General features: G+C 40.2%; 1 protein-coding gene across 1 annotated transcript in view; it reads left to right on the top strand.

The window, feature by feature from the left end:
• Window positions 1-17471, top strand: part of COL21A1 (collagen type XXI alpha 1 chain) — a 196824-nt gene extending 179353 nt beyond the window's left edge. Inside the window, exons 26-30 of the mRNA XM_075202519.1 lie at window positions 606-752; window positions 2669-2723; window positions 11011-11211; window positions 15032-15109; window positions 16793-17471. Of these exons, the coding sequence (XP_075058620.1) occupies window positions 606-752; window positions 2669-2723; window positions 11011-11211; window positions 15032-15109; window positions 16793-16980 (669 nt within the window). The 3' untranslated portion in view covers window positions 16981-17471. The remainder of the gene's footprint in view (window positions 1-605; window positions 753-2668; window positions 2724-11010; window positions 11212-15031; window positions 15110-16792) is intronic.
• Window positions 17472-21870: the final 4399 nt, after the last annotated feature.

Genomic DNA, 21870 nt, shown 5'->3' with positions numbered 1-21870 from the left:
CTCTGCACACAAAACAGAGTCAAATGCTGCATAATATGCATGCACAATATAAATAACTACTATTAACTAATACAAAACAATAATGAGGTACACAGACTTTCCACTAAACTACGCAATCTAAGACTTTTGGCTAGATTTACTAAGCTGCGGGTTTGAAAAAGTGGGGATGTTGCCTATAGCAACCAATCAGATTCTAGCTGTCATTTTGTAGAAAGCACTAAATAAATGAAAGCTAGAATCTGATTGGTTGCTATAGGCAACATCCCCACTTTTTCAAACCCGCAGCTTAGTAAATCTAGCCCTTGGACTTGTCTCATTCAGAAAGCAGTGAACATCAACCAGCTCCTTGTTTGTTAGAGGAAGACTACTACACTTACAAAGAAGCGTATTTCTTGAATTGATGCATTGCCAACTGAAATCTCATGAGTAGATAGGTTAGGAAAAAATATATGTTTTTTTCCACAATAGAAGGCAGAAGAAGAGTTCAAATTTGCACATTGTAAATCATTTTGTTGGTAATTGAGGAATATATTTACTTTTTGATGTGTGGACTAACCATTTTAAGTTGATTTACTTTATATGTAAAGTCATGTTATTCTTTTCAGAAAGGAGAAGTAGGAGAACCAGGACACCAGGGTTTTAATGGACAAAGAGGAGACCCAGGACCTATAGGATTAATGGGTACCCCTGGTCCCAGGGGTATCAGTGGAGACAGAGGGCTTCCCGGGCTACCTGGACAGGATGGAAGGCCTGTAAGTGATTCATTAACTTTGTGGGCTATAGCATACACTGTGTTTAACATACAAAAATGCAGGCTTGGCTTGTAAGAATAGGCACGCTTTTTAATAGATTTAGTTTGAGAGGGCCATGTATGAAAAGTACAGTATATTGGTGTCTTGCTAACTGTAAATACTGAACTAGCAGGAGCTAGTTAATATTCAGGAACTGTCAAGCAAATACATTGTGTGATTTTACGCAAAAGGATAATTGTGTAAGTTTTTTGAAATTGTAATTTCCCACTGAAATGGAAAACCTATGTCACAAAATTTGCACAGTTCATTCAGGTCTCCACAACTCTACTTTATTGCTAAATACAGTATAGCAGACATGCGCTGAACAAATCATTACTTAGTCCTCATCTCTAATAGAAATACACACTTGTGAGTGCTTTTTGTAAGTAGGTCATTAGAATAAAAAGGGAAAACAAAATGAATACTTGAAATGAAAAAACTTACCTGAAAGAAGCGTTAAATGTTTCTGGAGCAGCCAATCTCCTCATTAGTGGAAGCATCCACTAATCTCCTCATTAGTGGAAGCATCCATGAGTATTCATAAAGGGATTTAAGAGATCTTTGGCACCTCACTATCCTTTCATTATATCTTTCTGTGTGTTTCATTTACAATGCAATGAATGCAATGAACAACTATAAAGTACATAGTGCATGTGAGCTTATAAAAAAAGAAAAAGCCTAAACGAATACGTTATGTCGAATTTATGTTTCACATGTTACTTCACATGAAATATAGTCATCTGTAAATAAACAATATATAATAATATACTAAGAAGGCACCTAATAGCGTAATATATTAATATATTAATTCAAACACCACTATATACAAATGATGGTAGGGTGCATATTAGATAAAGATACATTTTACAACTTATCTCGTCAACCAGGTGCATATCAATAGGGGGTGTAGGGGGTCAGGTGGATACAGTGCCCGGCAATGTCTATATCTATCTATCTATCTATCTATCTATCTATCTATCTATATATATATATATATATATATATATATATATATATCTATCCATACATATATTTAGGAGAGCCTTTATATAAGAGTGTAAGATCCCCTGAGGAATGAAAGGTTGAAATGCGTAGGGTCTCTTCTATTAAGACTATGAAGATCATCTGGACCTGAATAACTTATTTGAATGGAAGCTTTCTATGGATTAAAGATTTGCTACCCTGTATATTCCTTATTAGGGATTTAAGGAATCCAGATAAGCATATTTGTTTTTTATTTAATGTATGAGCATTTTTAAAGAAATGTATCACATTATTGGTTTACTAAATCCAATAACTATATAGCAAGTTTCTTCTTTCCTGTTGTATATGCTTATTTTCATCAGAGTAACCATTGAAAGAAAAAAGGACTATTTTGGGTTGGACCAAAAGAATCTAAGTTAAGCTATAAAATCTATCTTTACCTTTCCAACATCTGCAGATAGTGGTGTTAGAATGAATATATTATATTATTAGGTTCTCTTTCTGTATATTATTTATTACAGATCATTACGCTTGCTGACTACAAGTGATTTTGAAGAAGGCTGCCAAATTGGATGAGGTCATATGAGATTTGAAAGATGGCACCATTCTTTCACACTTTTTGGGCTAGATATACTAAGCTGCGGGTTTGAAAAAGTGGGGATATTGCCTATAGCAACCAATCAGATTCTAGCTTTCATTTATTTAGTACCTTCTACAAAATGACAGCTAGAATCTGATTGGTTGCTATAGGCAACATCCCCACTTTTTCAAACCCGCAGCTTAGTAAATCTAGCCCTTTATGTTAATCACGGAATGCACACTTAGGACTAAGAACCTATTTTACAATTGTTTGCTTTGGCAAAATATTCACATAGTATATTTGTTTTTACAAGGGTAAAGAGCAATCTGAACAATTTATAAGACAGATCTGCATGGATGTTTTAAAAGGTAAGTAATAATAAGATAAAAATCTACTCTATAAAAGACTAGGAGGTAGATATATCAAACCTTCTAAAACAGTGATTTGCAATCTGAAACAGTTCGGGGGCTGAATGACCCTTAACCTTCTAAAGGGTCACATGTACAGCAATATATTTAATCACAGAAAGAGACACATCTATAATAAAATATTAGGAAGCATTTAAACAAGTTTTACAAGCTATTACAAACAAATCTGACAATAAAGCAGGAAACAACTGGGGCAGAAGGAGAAAACTCTGAGTGCTGCATGCAGCCCTAGGACGGCCTGTGCCCATAGCAACCAATCAGATTCTAGCTATCATTTATCTAGTGCATTCTAGAAAATAACTAGAATCTAAAAGGTTGCAATGAGCAAAATCTCCAGTTTTTCTTTTTAGAAGATTTGATACTTCTACCCCTATGTTTTTCTATTGATGTTAATTTAAGAAAAAGACATACACACATATATACAACCAGAAATTGTGGGGCCCAGTATAAATGAAACAGGCAGGGCCCCCCATCCCCGCCGCTGCCCCCCCCCTCACTGACTGCCACACACCTCCACCACCTTCCCTCCCCGTGGTTAGCTTATATTCTTGGAGGCAAATGTAAAAGTGCCCAAACTCCTGTCAACTCCTGCTATAGCCTATCCAGTCTCCCTCAAAGGATGAAAGAGAAAAAGGTTTAAGATTCTTTTACAGATTAGTTGACCATCTTCTCACTTTACTGGATACAAAATCTTGTATTAGGTCTTTAAAATGATTTTCAGTTTATACCTCTCCCTGTTACAATTTTCCACCCCAAAAATTTTTGGACCCCCCAAAAGCCCAGTGCCCTAGGCAGCAGCCTAGTCAGCCTACTGGATAATCAGGCCCTGATTATCTTAGAGCATTAGCTGCACAGTGACAATGTAGAAACGCAATGAACTGCCAGGAAGTGATTAAATGTCACATTCTATAAACTCTCAAATATTGTGAATAGGAATATTAAATGGTAGTATATTGAAAGCATTATTTTACACATGTTTTGGTTTTCTGTATACACTTGAAACAGGAAAGAATATGTTGCTGAAAATAAGCTTTAGACAAAGGACATTTAAGAGGTGAAGTCCATGTTAACTAGCTGAGGACCTCAAGAAAAAAAATTCTGTTTGTGATCCACTCCAGCCAGAGTGAGGTAATCACGTCAGGTAGCAGATTTCAGGAGGAATCTAATTGCAAAAAGGCAAAAGATCATAATCCCTAACGATGCAAGTTCTTTATATAAAAGAGCTGCTAATCTATGAGTAAAATGATCATACCTTGACAGAACTTGCAAAATTTCACATTATAATTACATTTTCTATGTAGCACAGTACAAGCTATTGCTATCTGTTGTCAGCCATTTCAGAGAAAAAGAGTATGACTTCAGAGTTCTTCAGTCAGATTATTGACAAGAGATTATGTCTATGAAAAGCATTTTCCCCTACTATCCCAAATATCTCGTAGTGCCTGGAAACCCCCCTCCCAACCTGGGGTACTGTATGCTTGAGGTGGCTGCACCCTGCCCCGGGACCAGCCACTTTGCAGCTTGTGTGCAGATCGTTTCTGTCTGCACTGTTCACAGCCATCTCTCCCCAACCAGTATTGAAAGCAGCAAGAACAGGTAGGAGAGAGCAGGACAGTCTGTAAACTGTTCTGGCACACTTGTGGGGGTCGAGTACTGATGGGAAATCCTTCCCTTACCTTGTCTCCCAGATACGAGTCAGGTTCTTTTCTCTTTTGGATATCTGGTGGTCAGGAGATAAATACTTCAATGAAAGGGACAAAGATTGGTCAAACAACTTGATTTTATTGAGAATGCGGTAAGGATAGTTTCGGTAAGCCACCGCTCCACTGACCCCTTCAGCTCAATAGTAATGACAAAATAATGCGTCTGATCAGCATAGAGCACAATAGCATTTTACATATAACATACACCTGGTGAGTATAAGGCAGAATAACGATAACATCTTTAATGCACATTGTCTATTAAGGCACACTAGTAATCACAGCTACTACTTTCACGTTAACAATATCTGACTGGTGATGATGCAATAACCATCAATAATAACCCATCAAGACTCTTACAGTCACTACCGCGCCCACTAGAGGGCTACTTCTTATTAAGGTGTTTGGGGTACCGTGCTATTCCCTATGGCTCAGGCGCCCCACTTTTAGCATCTACTGCTGAGTTAACTTGAATTGCAGCGGTACCACTAACACTGAATGTCACACCTTCAATATTAATAAATCAATTCTTAGGTAAATCACATAACATTAACATCATCTAAAACATTTGGTGCACCAATATTATCCCTGGTAACGTTACCATATTTTCCACTCAGTCCTGGGCTGACCTGTGCACAGGAATTTGGGTAGTGTTCCAATGTCCTGCAGAGGTTTCCATCAAGAGTTAAGTATTATAGTAGAAAGCAGGGCTGTTGCTCATTTCAGCCACAAGATGGCGCTGTTCTCTCAACAGTCAATGAATATCAGCACATGTTCTCTGCAGCAGGGTATAATGTCCAGATATCAGCACACACACACACACACACACACACACACACACACACACACACACACACACACACACACACACACAGGATATAGCTGAAACGACCGTCTTAATTGTTCCCTGCAGCCTGTGTATAGGTATGATCTGGGGGAAAAGCTCTCACAATCCTTCCTTGTACAAGAATGCAATGTCAGTTTTGGATAGATTCTCTTATCACTCTTCCCTCTGACACTGGGGTGTGTGCAATACACTGCAGGCTGAGGTTTTACCTTGAAAAGAGTTCTGTAGTGAGTAAACACCGTCTTTGGCGCCCCACTGCGTGTCCCCAGCTGTTCTCCGTCCGCTTTGCTGGCAATGTCACAGTTCTGGCAGCAGCTTATCTTCTCTTTGCTCGGCTGCACATCCTTCCCCTTGTTCCTTCTACCATGCTGCTCTCCCTCTCTCCTCCTTCCTGCACAACCTCTTCCTGTTACTCCCCCAGCCAATCAGGGCCTTCATCCTCCTCCTGTCAATCACTCCTGAGCACAAGTTTTCAGGAGCACAATTAACCCCTTGTAGCCCTGCATTTTAAAAGAGTTTATGCACTCCTCTGTGCTGTTCAACACTGCTTTGGGGTACCACATTCAATCCCGCTTTTTCAGGTGCGTGTCCTCACGCATTAAGACATAAAGATGGCTGTTCTTTATCAACTCAAATCACACATTTACAACAGTTATAATGGCAAACATTTTCAATGACAGCAGTTTTAATATACATTATATACAACCGTTTCAGTAGATCTCTAATTCTGATACCGCCAATAGTAGCTCGAAAGGGTCAGTGGGCAGCTGAGGCAAAGTCCCTTTGCCATCGTCTGGCTCTTCGTCCCAGTCATCCCTTGATGTTTCTTCTGGCCCTTGGTCTGGCCTGGGGCGGAGCTTGATATGGGTTCCGCCGTAATCACATACGGGTTCAACTTCCACTTGGGATCCAGCTTACTCCGGGGTCGATTATTCTTCTTGAGGACGATGCTCCTCTCTGGCAGCCGACAGGCCTGCGCATCCCGGTCGTAGTCTTTCTTCTGCCGTTTGTAGAAGAATGGAGGAGGGCGCCTGCGCTGAACAGGTCTCTGCTGAGGGGACACTTCCTCTGCTCTCACTCCCTAGCTCACTTGCTCTGCACTTACTTCTCCACCAGATTATGCAGCATTCTCTCCTCTTGGCCGGTAGAAACGTCTGCGGAACCTTCGTTGGTAGGGTGCAAATCTGCTTCCTTTTACTGGTACACCACCAGGGCCAGTCACGTTTGTTGCCTCGGCACCCTTATCTCCCTCCACAACATCAAATTCCACAGTCTCCTCGTCTCCAACACTGCGCAGAAACTTCCGTGGGTTATTTCGCTTTATTGCTGTCTGGTGGACAAAGACATCTTCTTTGGTGTCATTTCTGTTGATGAAGCCATATCCATTCCGCACATTAAACCACTTGACAGTGCCCAAAACCTTTACATGGGGACCAGCGGACTTTTGATGACCTTGTAAGAGCCGAACAGTATGTTGAACGGCCTGATGACCGGGGGACGCCGCTTGGGTTAATTTACTCTTCAAAGTCGCCACTAGCTCATCCGGGCATCTTTGCAGCACATTCATTCCCAGGATAATGGGGGCTATGTTCCCTTCACAGGGGGCGGTGACGAGACAGCCTTGTCTTGGCAACAAGGTCGCTCCGATCTGGATGTCCGCTTCCCAATACCCTTCACACGCAATCTCGAGGCCGTTACTGGCGGTCAGCCGCAGCCAGGTTGGGGGTGGTGATAACAGCTGCTCTTTGCCCCAATACTTGTGGAATGTAGGTAGCCGGATGGTCGTAATCTGCGACCCCGTGTCAAGCATAGGCAGGGTCTCCACTCCATTAATTGTAACGGGTAACGTGGGACATTGTCCGATGAACTGGGGCCTCCAGTTTTCTGGATCCGGATCTATTCCTGGGATTTGCCCCGAGATTCGGCCCTCGAATCTCGGGGTGTCGGAGTTTAAATGTTCGTCTTGGTCGCAGTTTCGATCTATGTGTCCTACCTCATGGCACCGGCGGCATATCGGACGCCCCTGACCATCGAATTGATTGGGCGATCGCCGTACATGCTCGCGAGGTGGTTCCCACCTGCCTCGGACTGGTCTTTGTCATTCAGGCCTCCACTCTGGTTCCCCGTAGGTGGGTGCTGGTGGCCTCGCCATTTGACGCATCTCTCGCTGGATTTCTACCATTCCGAAGGCTAGCTCCTCCATTTGCTTTGTGAGCGTTTGTATTGGGTCTTCGGAGGGATACTGACCGCTCTGTATTACCGATTCTTGGGCCCGTGTTGATTTTTCTGTGCTGCTTGCCATGGCTCCCCTCGAGCTTGCGCTTTCTCTGAAGCCCACCAATTCTGGGTATTCTTCCTCTCTTCCCCGTTGGTTACCGACAATGGCGATGTCGGTCTCTTTAAACTCTCGGAAGGTTTTGCCTGGCATCTGTGCTTTCATCAGTCGTAGCTGAATCTTAACGCTTTCTTGGGTGACTCCTTCAACGAACTGTACGGTCAGGGCTTCGTCCGCGTTTCGTACTTCCTCTTTGTCCACTGCCTGAATGGCTCTTAGCATCTCTCGTAGGCTCAGGGCATAAACCCGCAGTGTCTCGTTCAGTTGTTGCTTGCGAGCATATAGTTTCATCTTCAGCTTCGGAAGAGTTCTTTTCTCAAACGTTGTGGAAATTTTTTTTTTACACTTGTGCCGCTTCTTTCTTGTCGTCCCTCGGCCATGAGATTACTTCTCTGAGCGCCGACCCTGTGAGTTGCCCTATTACGATCTCCACTTTCTGCTGTTCATTCAACGGGTATAGCCGGAACATGGATTCCAGTTTGATCTTGAATTCTGTGAATGAAGTCTCCTGTAGCTTGCCGTCGTCTCCGCTGTACTTTGGGAGCCATGGGGCCCCTAAATAGTATGGTAGGGTTATGGACATATTTGGTGTTGCTGCTGGGGCAGCCTGTTCTGGGTTTTGTGGCCCTTCCGGTTGCTGATCCATTTTTCACTGAGGGTATTACTCTCCTGATGCACTCGGATCCTGTTCGGTTTGACGCCAAAGTTTATGTGGTGGTCGAGTACTGATGGGAAATCCTTCCCTTACCTTGTCTCCCAGATACGAGTCAGGTTCTTTTCTCTTTTGGATATCCGGTGATCAGGAGATAAATACTTCAATGAAAGGGACAAAGATTGGTCAAACAACTTGATTTTATTGAGAATGCGGTAAGGACAGTTTTGGTAAGCCACCGCTCCACTGACCCCTTCAGCTTAATAGTAATGACAAAATAATGCGTCTGATCAGCATAGAGCACAATAGCATTTAACATATAACATACACCTGGTGAGTATAAGGCAGAATAACGATAACATCTTCAATGCACATTGTCTATTAAGGCACACTGGTAAACACAGCTACTACTTTCACGTTAACAATATCTGACTGGTGATGATGCAATAACCATCAATAATAACCCATCAAGACTCTTACGGTCACTACCGCGCCCACTAGAGGGCTACTTCTTATTCAGGTGTTTGGGGTACCGTGCTATTCCCTATGGCTCAGGCGCCCCACTTTTAGCATCTACTGCTGAGTTAACTTGAATTGCAGCGGTACCACTAACACTGAATGTCACACCTTCAATATTAATAAATCAATTCTTAGGTAAATCACATAACATTAACATCATCTAAAACATTTGGTGCACCAATATTATCCCTGGTAACGTTACCATATTTTCCACTCAGTCCTGGGCTGACCTGTGCACAGGAATTTGGGTAGTGTTCCAATGTCCTTCAGAGGTTTCCATCAAGAGTTAAGTATTATAGTAGAAAGCAGGGCTGTTGCTCATTTCAGCCACAAGATGGCGCTGTTCTCTCAACAGTCAATGAATATCAGCACATGTTCTCTGCAGCAGGGTATAATGTCCAGATATCAGCACACACACACACACACACACAGGATATAGCTGAAACAACCGTCTTAATTGTTCCCTGCAGCCTGTGTATAGGTATGATCTGGGGGAAAAGCTCTCACAATCCTTCCTTGTACAAGAATGCAATGTCAGTTTTGGATAGATTCTCTCATCACTCTTCCCTCTGACACTGGGGTGTGTGCAATACACTGCAGGCTGAGGTTTTACCTTGAAAAGAGTTCTGTAGTTAGTGAATACCGTCTTTGGCACCCCACTGCGTGTCCCCAGCTGTTCTCCGTCCGCTTTGCTGGCAATGTCACAGTTCTGGCAGCAGCTCATCTTCTCTCTGCTCGGCTGCACATCCTTCCCCTTGTTCCTTCTACCATGCTGCTCTCCCTCTCTCCTCCTTCCTGCTACTCCCCCAGCCAATCAGGGCCTTCATCCTCCTCCTGTTAATCACTCCTGGGCACAAGTTTTCAGGAGCACAATTAACCCCTTGTAGCCCTGCATTTTAAAAGCGTTTATGCACTCCTCTGTGCTGTTCAACAGGGCTTTGGGGTACCACACACTCACTCAGGACCTTGTCCTGATTGTAGGGACAGATGGGAGGTATGTCCCGCTTCACAGGGCTCTGCTCAAAAAGGGAGAGCTGTGTGCCACTAACAGTAGTGCACGCAGCATTGCCCATGTATATGATGGGATAGGAAGAGTTGGAGAGCAGCCAAGCACTGTCTAATATTATAGCATGCTGGCCACACCCACTGACAGTGTGGCATGAAAATCCCTCTCTATGAACCCTGCGTTTGCCCCTGTCCATGCACAGATCGCACAGGCTGACTGCACAGCATTCATACTGGACCACCAGGGATAAAGAAGCAAAAAAACCCCTTAAAAACCCGGTGGTGTACAGCGCGGGCCCGGGCCCCCTGGTGAGCTTGGGCCCGGGGGCCCCACACGCTAGTACCCCCGTATCCCCCTGATGGCGGCCCTGTATACAACTATATCACATACTACTATAAAATACACTATGCCTAGTTCCTTCCTTTACTCCCAAGACTTAAAATATCAGATCAGCAAACAACTTAGTTTAGTCGCTTACTACAGAATGTGAAAATGTTGCCTGTAGACCTAGAATTTCCTCAACCACTAAGCTTTACAATTTTGCCATTGTATATACATTACTAAATTATGATAAGCTAAATTAAAGTACTGTTTTCTTAAAAATGCAGCTCAGCCATTGACATTTACAGTAACTGAAGTTGAAAAATCACATAGCATAGCGCCATAATCAAACAGAACCATGTATATCAGGTTATCTATAATTTGTTTTTTTTAACTTTATAGATATTAAAATACATTTGATAGGACTAAATGACTATATCTAGGGTGCATTGGATGGTATGAAAAAAAAGTCAAATATCTATCTAAAAATGTGTTTAAAATTTGTTTGAATGGAGTAAAAAATAGCTGCTGTAAGTGAAGCAGATGCAGAGACGAATTGAAATTAGTTAAAGTGGAAACCGTATATGCCTAAATCCCCTCTAATTACATCTCTTAATATCCAGTTGTGACGATAATGCTTCTGCTGACATAATATGTGCAGCACTAGGAAAGGTCACAAAAATAATCAAAGAAAAAAAAAAGACTTTTCTTTTGTGCCCAATGATCCTTGAAATCATGTAATACCAAACAAACAAAACCCTGTAAAAGTTGTAATATTATGCTATATTGAATATATTAGTGTGTGATAGCTGCTAATTAAATGTTCTATATATTTTTTACCTGTCAGACCAGTTGCCATCTCTACTTCATTCTGAAAGGCTGCAGAGTTGTGACCAGTGTAAAGCTCAACAAGGAACTCCTGGACTTCCTGGATCTCCTGGGCCAGTTGGCTCTGAAGGTCCAAGAGGGCACCCTGGAACACCTGGAAGAAATGGCTTTCAAGGACCTGTAGGACATCCAGGTCGTCAAGGCATCCCAGGACCTAAAGGTATGCACAATGTGAGAGAAATACACTACATGGGCAAAAATATGTGGACATCCCTTCCAATTAGCGTGTTTGGTTATTTCGGATGCACCCATTGCTATCAGATGCAGAAAATGAAGCCTACAGCCATGCAGTATACATAGTCAAACATTAGCAGTAGAATGGGTCATATTCAAGAGAGCTCGGTGACTTTTAACATGGCACTGTCATAGGATGCCATCTTATAAACAAGTTAATTTGCCAAATGTGTGACCTACTAGAGCAACTGCGAGTGCTGTTATTTTGTAGAGGAAATATCTAAGAGCAACATTAGCTCAGCCGCGAAACGGTAGGCCAGACAAGCTCACAGAATGGGACTGTTGAGTGCCAAAACACATAGCACAAAAAAATCATCTGTCCTTGGATGCAACACTCTCTACCAATTACCTCTGGAAGAAATGTCAGCTCAGCAGCTTTTCTTTGGTAGCTTCATGGATTGAGTTTCCTTGGCCGAGCAACCACACAAAAGCCTCATATCACCATGCACAATGCCAAATGTTGACTGCAGTTTGTGTAAGGCGCCCCTCTTTGAATTTGAGAAGTGTAAATGCATTCTCTGGAGTGACGAATCATACGTCATCATCTGGCAGTCTGATGGATGAATCTATGTTTGGAGGATGTCAGGAGAATGCTTCCTACCCTCATGTGTACTGCTGACTGTAAAGTTTGGTGGGGGAGGAGTAATGGACTGCGGCTGTTTTTTTTTTTTTACATCAATATTTTTATTCAGATTTTACAAAAGTATATGGGGGAAGGGAATCACTCAATTAAACCAAGACACACAATATCAACAATATATATTTAAAAATATAGAAAACAGTAAGACATATTAACTTTCACTGTGATTGTCTGAGGATGCCTCCGACTGCAGCTGTTTTTTTATGCTTTGGTCTGGGCCCCTTAGTTGAAGGGCAATCTATAGAACAGTGTGCTTCCAACTCTGTGGCAACAGTTTTTGGAAGGCCCTGTCCTTTCCTGTTTCAGTATGACAATACACCTGTGCACAGTGAGGTACATCAAAAAATGGTCCCCAGAGTTTGATGTGGAAGAACTTAATTAGCCTGCCCTTAACCCCATCAAACACCCTTGGGATGAATTGGAACGCCAACTGTGAGCCTGGCTTTATTATCCAGTATCAGAGCTTGAACTCACTGATGCCCCCATGGCTGAACAAATGTGAATTCATGCAGCCATGTTCCAAAATCTAGTGGAAAGCCTTGCTTAATACAGTGGAGGCTGTTATAGCAGCAAAGAGGGGACCAACTCCACGTTAATGCCCTTTTTGATTTGGTTTTGGAATTAGACATTCAACAAGCACTTATGGATGTGGGTGTCCACTTACTTTTACCCATGTAGCGTATAATACAAATATGTGTATTATGCTGTTGATATTGTATTTTGCGATAGTATTATTTAAAAGATTAAGGCAGCCCCCCTTGAAGATAGTGCCCTTGCTACACACTGCCCCTTAATTTAGTAGACATGAAGGAGCGGATGCAGCATCTCCTGCTCACTTCAGTCTTGGAGTTTGTAGCTGGGCAGTGACGTCAAAGCCCAGCACCAATCTTGCAGCCCATCACTGACATTGAGATGCCTTTCCTCCATGTCAATGACTGGCACTCTATGGGGTTTCCACGGGGACTGCCTAGGTTCGATTAATGGTAGTGCTGGCCCTGAATGTCAATACTACAGTGTCAACTAACTTTGATTTGCTTGTGAACAACCAATAATGTTAAAACCACAGCCATGATTTTCATGCAGTATTACTTGCTAACAAATGAGATTTGCTAAAAAAAGGAGTGTTGTTGTTGAGGGAATGTTTTCACTGTTGGCAAAGCTTCTTATATCCTCACCTTTTCTCCTACATATAGTTTCAGAATGCTCTCAATCGAATTGTTACCCCCTAGGAAACTGCTACAGTCGCGATAATCACTTTGGATAAAGTACATGGTCTGTAGCAAAAATTGATCAACCAGTTTTGACCTATTGACAGTTTGTAGGTAGACACTAATGAGTACAACTGTCTTCTGCACTTATGATGCAACTTGGGCCTGTTTCATCAAGGAACATAAATGCAGATTTTGTGCGTATAATTTGCATGCCCATAACCCGACCATATGCAAGTAAATGCAGTAACAATCAATTCATCTGTGCACGCAAAAGACATGTACTACAGGTTATGATTCCTTGGAGGGAACAGGACAGGAAAGGGGTGTTTGCCCATAGTCAATGTCCAGTAAGGGCTTATCAAGCTCAAACACACGCAGCCACGTCCAATGCAAGCTTTTGGCACCACAGGTACTTGATTTTTTGCCATATCTCTTGCTCCAGTATCAGGGCTAGTGTAAGTCCTGATTACTAGTGGCGACATTTGTGTATGCATGATATAACATGAGTTTGCAATCAAGAGCAAATGAAAAAAAATATTTTATGTTCAGTAGACATTAAGAACATTCTAAAAACAGTTGTTTGGTTTTTTTTAAATCACATTGCCTATATTATTAACAGGTGACATTAATATATTTATTTTTTTCTGTACGTTTTTTGCAAATGTATATTCCCCATAGGTATTGGATGTATCCTGCAATGTCTTGTGTAGTAGAGCTGAGCAGACCTACACCTGAATTAATCAGCGCACGTATCCTCAGATCCGCTCCTTGTTGAATTCGGGCGTACTTATGCCCGGATTCTGTGCATTTTATAACTAACGCACATTGTGCTCAGTATGTGTGCCTTGATGAATCAGTGCTTAGTAAAGGTGTCTCCTGTTCCAGAAAGTAACCCAATATATTGCTGGTCATGCTCCTGCTCCCCCTGCTTTACGATGTACTTATTCAAATTACCCATATATTTGTAAAGATTTGCATTCTATTTTTTTAATATGTGACACTTAATTATCCTATTTTGATGTTCTGTGCAGCCTTATTGTAAAACATTCAGAGCAATTTCTTTATAGTACCTGCTTAGAATATGTACTAAAATTGACATAATATTGAGGAAGGCTTTCTAAATATAGAGACATGTGATAAAATGAATAAGCTTTATTGTGCTTATAAAAGATAATGCACATGATGTTAAACATGGGTGGTGGTATATCAGAGGGCAGTATTAATACAGAACTGGTCATAAGTCATATTTGTTACATCTGGGATATGACAACATGTTGTTAAAATTTGCTTCTGTTTTACATCCTGGACAGTAAAGCAAAATATTCTAAAAATAAATGTCCCATCTGAATAGAGGTCCTATGTGAAATCTCTAGTATGGAAAAGTAATTTGTGTACTAAGTCTAATGAGGGTCTCTAAACAGATCATCCTCAGGTCTCTGCAATGTGAAGCATTTTTTTTACTTATTTGCAACAAAAAAAAACATAGTCATTTGTAAATTTTCTATAAGATTATAGCCCTAATCATGATATTCACCTTACTTTACTAGAGCTAAGATATCTGTTAACTTTCTCTATGGCGTAATTGTTGGCACACTCATTAGACACATTAGTATATTGTGATTGGCTATTTCATCTGTCACACAATGGTATTACTTAAGGGAAGGTACAAGTAAGCCTTGCAAATACAAATTAATGACTTCAATATGTAACATGTACTTGATTTTACAAAACAATGTTGATAGTTGGCAATGCTTGAAATATTTTTGAAATACAATTGAATGTAATTTAACCCAGAAACTGTCATTAATTGCAGACAATTAATAATAAATCCAAATAGGGACTGTCAACAGTTGCTGAATTGAAAAACATGAATTTTGTTACTTTGATCCACCTAGGACCACCTGGGAAGCCTGGCTTAAAAGGACATAAAGGAGAAGGAGAACCTGGAATTCACGGATCCCCAGGGATTCAAGGTATAGTATATGTGGCTGGATAATTTGTTTTTAATTACACTGCTTTAAATGTGTTCCATGAATAGACATAACACAATCGCTATGTAATATTGTACTTTGCAACAACTCTGCAGCTGTAACTAGACATTTTAGTGATCTGGGCAAGAGAGAACACAGGCTCTGTTTCCCCCTACTTATCTTGGTGGGAGTTCATGCCGCCTTTCATTGGTGGTGCACTGCCAAATAAAGCATAGCCATCCAACAGTCGAGATGTGCCTAGCTGTTCTCCAACCCTATGCTTCACTCTTCTATCTGTTCTTGCAGCTTTGACTACCCAGTGCTGCTGCTGGTGTCTTAAGCTTAGTGGCTGCTTGGCCAGATCCTGGAATGTTGGGGTCCTTCCACCCAATCAGACCAATAATTTTATTAATAGCATTCACATTTAATAATTATACCTATTTCTCCCTCATACAGGCCTGAGGTTATATTAATAGCACCCACGTTTAATAACTAGACTATCTTCCCCTTAACCAGGCAAATATAAATTCAATAGTGTTTGCATTTAATAAATGCCTCCTTCCCCCCAACCACTCCTAACATGAAATTTATAGCGTTCACATTTAATATATAGATGTATATTACACCCATCAGCTCCAACATTAACTTAATATCATTCCCATTTATTAAACAGACATAATTCTCACCACCAGTCCCAACATTAAATTAACAGCATCCCATTTAATAAAGAGACTTATTTCCTCCTACCAGCCCCAACATAAAATTAGTAACATTGCCATTTAATATGTAGACCTATGTTCCCCTTACCAGTCCCATATTAAATTAATAGCATTCCCTTTTTATACACAAACATATTCCAACCCCTGCTTTCACCAGACCTGCCCCAGTTCTAATGTCACCTGCTCCATCTCCCCCCTGTTCTTTCTAACTGTTGCAGTAATTTAATTACCTCTACTTTTCTTCTTCTCTCTTCTTCTCGGCTTCTTTTTGCCTGCTTCCTGGCTCCTCTCAGCTCTTCTCTACTGACAGCGTTCTGACATTATTTTTTCACATCAGTGATGCTGCAAAGATCAGGGACCCATACGTCCTTCCAAATTGTGCTGGCTCTCTGTCACTGGACAAGTGCAGCCCTATGGCAAATACCACAATAATGTGTATCTGGGGAGCTGGACATTGGGCATATAGCGGGAGGCCGTTGCATGCCCTCTACCTTGAGTCCCGTGGCAGCTGCATCACACTTGTTGCAGCCTTACTCTGCAGTGAATGCTTTTATTGTTGTTTCTGTATTGATTCTCCTGCTAATCAATTATATAACAGTAAACAACTGCTCACAATATTCTTCATTTTGGCAAAACAAGTCAAATTCAGCACATCCCTGTCTACCGGTAACAGAACTGCTGTCTAAAGCTGGCAGCATGTCCGTTTTTTACTTTCCATGTTGCAGAGCGAGAAATCAGACTCATAATTTGCTTGGGGAATAAAAGAGCTTGAGAGGAGAGGCCAGCTCACATACACTTAATGGAAAGATGTGGGAGGATAAAATATATTTTCTCTAAACATAAATAAATAACTCAGAATTAGAAAAGACAGTCTTTGCTAAATAACCAGACATAAGACCAAGTAAGTTTATTTGAGAAATGTGTCTATTAATTACTTATATTGGGTTTTTTCATTTTACACTTTTAGGACCCATGGGCCCACCAGGAATGAGCAAAGAAGGGCGATCTGGATTACCAGGCCCCCCTGGTAGAGAAGGGGAACGTGGATCTCCTGGATCACAGGGGTCTCCAGGACAACCAGGAATTTGTGACCCATCTGTATGTTTTAGTGCAATTGTTGGCAGAGATCCATTTAGAAAAGGACCAAACTATTAACAGTGATTTTTAGGAAGTAGCATAATAACGTTCGCCTTCTCTCGTCTTTCATGTCTCAGGAAGATTTCTAGTGGTCAACGTCATAAGAACACAAGTACCTCTTTTTTTGTAAATTAAAAATTTGTGTCTTCAGAAAACCAAACAAACAAACATTGACGGTCAAAATCTGAAGGCGCTGGCATACATCTGAAGTAACCGCTTCTTATGTTGTATATTTATCTATCTGTAAGGTATGCAGGTATAAAACTGTGAAATAGTTTCACATAAAGTCAAGTTACATAAAATGTGTAATTAGAATATCATGTCAGATATCTATTGTACAACAATATTAAAATCTACATTTTATGTTAAAGAGAAAACATTATGAAAAACTAGTGCATCTTATTTAAAAGCAGAATCTATCTCTAAAAAGTCTGATTTATATGCTAAATAATGTACCATACATGAAAGACAACACTCACTTTCTGGACCAGAAATAAAACATTTTTTTTTTACCAAGGATGTAATTTGTTTGCTTCAGTTCGCTTGTATTATTATATAGCATATATTGATATCTGATATTACATTTTGATTAATGTTACTGTTTTGATTATATTGTTGAAATAAGTGAATCCATAATTACCAAGAAACATTTTATTGTTCTTTTATTATTTCACTTTAGATATTAAATGATAGGTATGACAGAAGGATCATCTGTATTTATTTTTCTCTCTGACAGGTAGTACTGATAGGTAGTATTGACAGCGCTTAGAAATACTGAAACATTGTTAACTATAGAAATGAGCTTCATATTCACCTTGTTCTACTTTTGGCATACTTCAATAGCAAAATATGGCCAAAATATGTGTTCTCAGTCAGTCCCTTACCAACGGCTCCGCAAAAAAGAATGAATTGACTGTCATTATCCCAGCTTGATTCATTCTGCAAATTACAAATACAATACAATGTGGAATCGCATCCCTGGAATGATAAGGATAAAGCACAACATGACAATTGTATCTCCAGTACCGCGCAGCTCTGTAAAAGGGGATGTTTCCAGTAAAACTAAATTTGTTCAAAATTGTGGTGCAATTTTGCTCATGTTAAGACTCCAGTCCTACCCCAACTATACCACCCAGCAGAATGAATTGGCCATTGTCGTCTCAGCTCTATCCATAGACTGTACATTCGGTGAAATGTGAGTTTGCAGAGCAGAATGGCACTGTGCAGAACATTGATTCAAAAGTGAAACTCAAAGAATGTATTGTCAGAAGTTCACACTGAAATGTAGAAGAAATTTTGCTGTAGTTTTGCTTATCTTTAATTACAGAACTATGATACATGAGACTAGCTCGATAAAAGGAATACATTGCAATGGAGGTTCATAATAAATATGGGGATGTCTGTGTTTCATCAGCTGTTTTGGAATATATTATGTAGCAAGTTACCCCTAACTATTGGAGATGGGACATACTGATGAAGTCAGTAAAGGAATATAGCAATATAACCAACCTCTTGCTATCTATCGCTATACTATAAGGACATTAACATGCATGGTCTTTAATTCTTCAAAATATATAATAAATAAAGGTGAAAATGTATTAATAATACTATAATATTTTTTACTACTCTCTTTTAGTATGATTGACTCTCTTATCTTTCTCAGTTATTTTTGTCATGATCTTTACTGTCAAAAATGTATTAATGACCAATGTTTCCTTTGCATATCATTAACCATTGAAATGTGTAATGAGGTAGATGTCAATCGTTTATGTTCATTGTAGAAAGATTAGGGATCATTAGGGATCATGTTTCCCTTTGGGGTATTTGCCCTCTGTACAAACAAACATTCACACTAAATGCTGGGTGGTCTTTGAACACAAGGCAATAATGCATTTTGCATTGACCTTTGCAATGGGCCCACCGAGCATTGAGCAAAAATGTTCATACATACAGCGGAAGCATTTACCAAATGTTTCTATATTCATAGAACCGCTTGAAGACGCCTCACCTTAAAGCATCTCAGAGATTTGAATATTGTCCATACATACAAGGTCTCACTAGCATACCCACATGGGGACCAATGAAAACTCCAATGATAATTATATCGTGTCTCAATTTAGAGGATAGACACGTTATTATAGAGGTTGTAAGTAAACGCGACAGATTAGAGGGGATGGAGCTCGCCATTCTGGAGGTAGTAGCTGAAGTGGGACGCAAGCACTAAAGATCAAAAGCTTTTATTTTTGTGCAAAGTGCACATTAAAAATGAATAGTTTACTTACCGTCCTTATTAGATATATGAGCAAAGAAAAATTAAGTTACACTTTTTCATCAAGATAATTAGTATATTTATATTTAGTTTGCTAAATTTTTCTTCCCACAGAAACTGTCTGCCTAGGACTGCTGGTAATGGAACAGATAAATATACCATGGAAAATATATTAAAAAGCCCCAATAAACAATAACAAAAATGACAGATATAACAACTTAAGGTTATTCGTTAGTATATTAGTGAATTTAGAGCAATGTGTTAATTGTGCGCAATGAGGATATTTAGTGCTATACACAAATGAATCAAGCAGTAGTTCATGGAAAGGCCCTAAAACCCCTTGACTAGGGTGCAAGAATTGCATGGAATGGTCGTTTGCCTCTTTTTTTCACCGCCTTATTAGCACATGTATACCTTCCAGAATAAACAATTACCATTCATTTATTGGTACAATGTATTCATCTCTTTTATACACAATGGGACTCACTTAGAGTTGTGCGCATTTGCACACCAAGGGCCTCATTTAGAGTCGGACGCAATGTGCGTCTAAGACTTATATGAAAGAGTAAGAGTGGGGATGTGCCACAGCTTGGTAGGGTAGTACGAGTGGCATGCAACCCCAGTTGTGTCCCACTCGTAATACCCTACCAAGCTGCGACCAATTCCTGCAGCGAGCTAACTACTTGCGCCACGTAATTCCTGCCGCACTTTTTCAGTCTTGTTTTGACGTGTGTTCCGCCTGCGTCTTGATCCGACTAGGGTAGTTTTTGCAGGTAGGCGCCTATGCTATCTGCATTATTCACGGTCACGCCTACATAACTCCGTGTTCCACCCTTTCCCTCGTACTGAGACACAATCTGTTGCAGTGTACTTGCGTCTGAAAAGCAGACGGAACTCCGTGGAACTGTTGCTTACTGCGCATGCCCCATCAGTGGAAATGTGCAGGATGCGCCTGAAATGGACTTTGCGTCCGACTCTAAATGAGGTCCCAGATGTACAAAGTAAAAGAATACAAAATAAAAGTGTATTTATGTATGTATGTTGAATTGCATGTACCTCAAGATGCATCCAACTCAAAAATAGTAGAATTTGCGCCAGGTCTATGTTAAACATACAAGTCTGTATAAAAAAACAACAGCAACTTAAGCGCTCCAAAAAAAAATGAAAATAAAAAAATTGTTGTATGTCACAACTCCACTCAAGGGTGCCAAACCTTGTAAAAAACATATAAGAATAAAACAAATAGGTGCGCCAAAAAAACAGACCATATATATAAAAAAAAATTAAATATATAGGGACAGAGGGTGGACTTTGTTATAAATAAGTAAATTTATTCCAATAAAAACACTAAAGAGAAATATGTATATAACCTCTAAAGGAGGTATAGCTTACGAATGAGCAGAAATACAGATATGAAAATTATGTAGACCTTCAGCTGCCTGCTGATTAAAGTTGTTTTCGCACGGGGGACTCCTCCGTGCTGCGCTACGCAATGATTGTCGGGCAAGCGTGATGACTTCACGCCCGACATGCACTGCGAGTGCCGCACGAAGGTGGAGACCAGGGAGGGAGCCGGATCACCAGCTGACCGCAAGGTAAGTATTTTCTTATTTTTTTTTGCAGAATATTTTTTTAGCGCTGCCTCTGATGGGCCCCCTGGCCCACAGGGCCCCCGGACACCTGCCCATTGTGCCCAATGGAAGAGAAGGCCCTGTCGTTGGGATGTCAGTATGATGGCTGACTACTGCTGGATGATACAAAGAGACGACACCAAAAAAACTTATAACCGAAAAGCGACAAAACAAAGTTTGCAGACAAAACAAAACAATAAATCAACGATTTTTTCAATATTTATGGTTTTGTTTCTAGTATTGTTTGATTTTATTGTTATTTATTATGTAATTAAGACAAAAACACAGTGATATCATCTACACTTTTTCGTATTTCACAATAAATATGTCAAGAACAATTAAACTTCTTGTTTTTTCTTAAAAATGTATGTAACCCCCTTATAGGTAAATGTGATGTGGTCATTTTTTTTAAATATACTATTTCTTGATGTACACAGGAGTATAATTAAAAATATAAAAGTATTATTAAAAAAACTTTCAATACCTTAAATTTCGCAGACCTGTATTATCACATGGACGCTATGTGTCCTAAGTGTTCACAATCCTGATATTATATAGTGGAGACTTCGGCTGTTTAGGGAAAAACACCTCCCCTGTAGATTACTTCCAGCCTAATAATCAATCTAGATTCAGATATTTTCCATTCGTCCGGGTGAAGATAGTATAATATATCTGCTTGTAAGTTGTTGAACCAGTACTGTCCAGTGATAATAAGTAATAATGATCTGCTTATCCAGTTGTATACTACCATCTATTAGTCCATCTCCACTATATAATATGAAGATTGTGAACACTTAGGACACATAGCGTCCATCTGATTACTTTTGGTTCACTTGGGATTCCAGCCTGAAGATATGCGAACAGCACTATTATCAGGTGCAAGCTGTCGGGTAAGACCATTCTTGTATTAACCGTTGCTTTGATCCTTTTAGACTCTGACTTTTCACATATGTCCAGGATATTACACAAAGTGTACTGGCCACACACTTTACTGATTTATATACCTTT

Source organism: Mixophyes fleayi, chromosome 3 (genome assembly GCF_038048845.1).
Source record: "Mixophyes fleayi isolate aMixFle1 chromosome 3, aMixFle1.hap1, whole genome shotgun sequence".
Classification (NCBI taxonomy): domain Eukaryota; kingdom Metazoa; phylum Chordata; class Amphibia; order Anura; family Limnodynastidae; genus Mixophyes; species Mixophyes fleayi.
The sequence above is the reverse complement of the archived record's forward strand: the minus strand, read 5'-3'. Positions and strand labels throughout refer to the sequence as shown.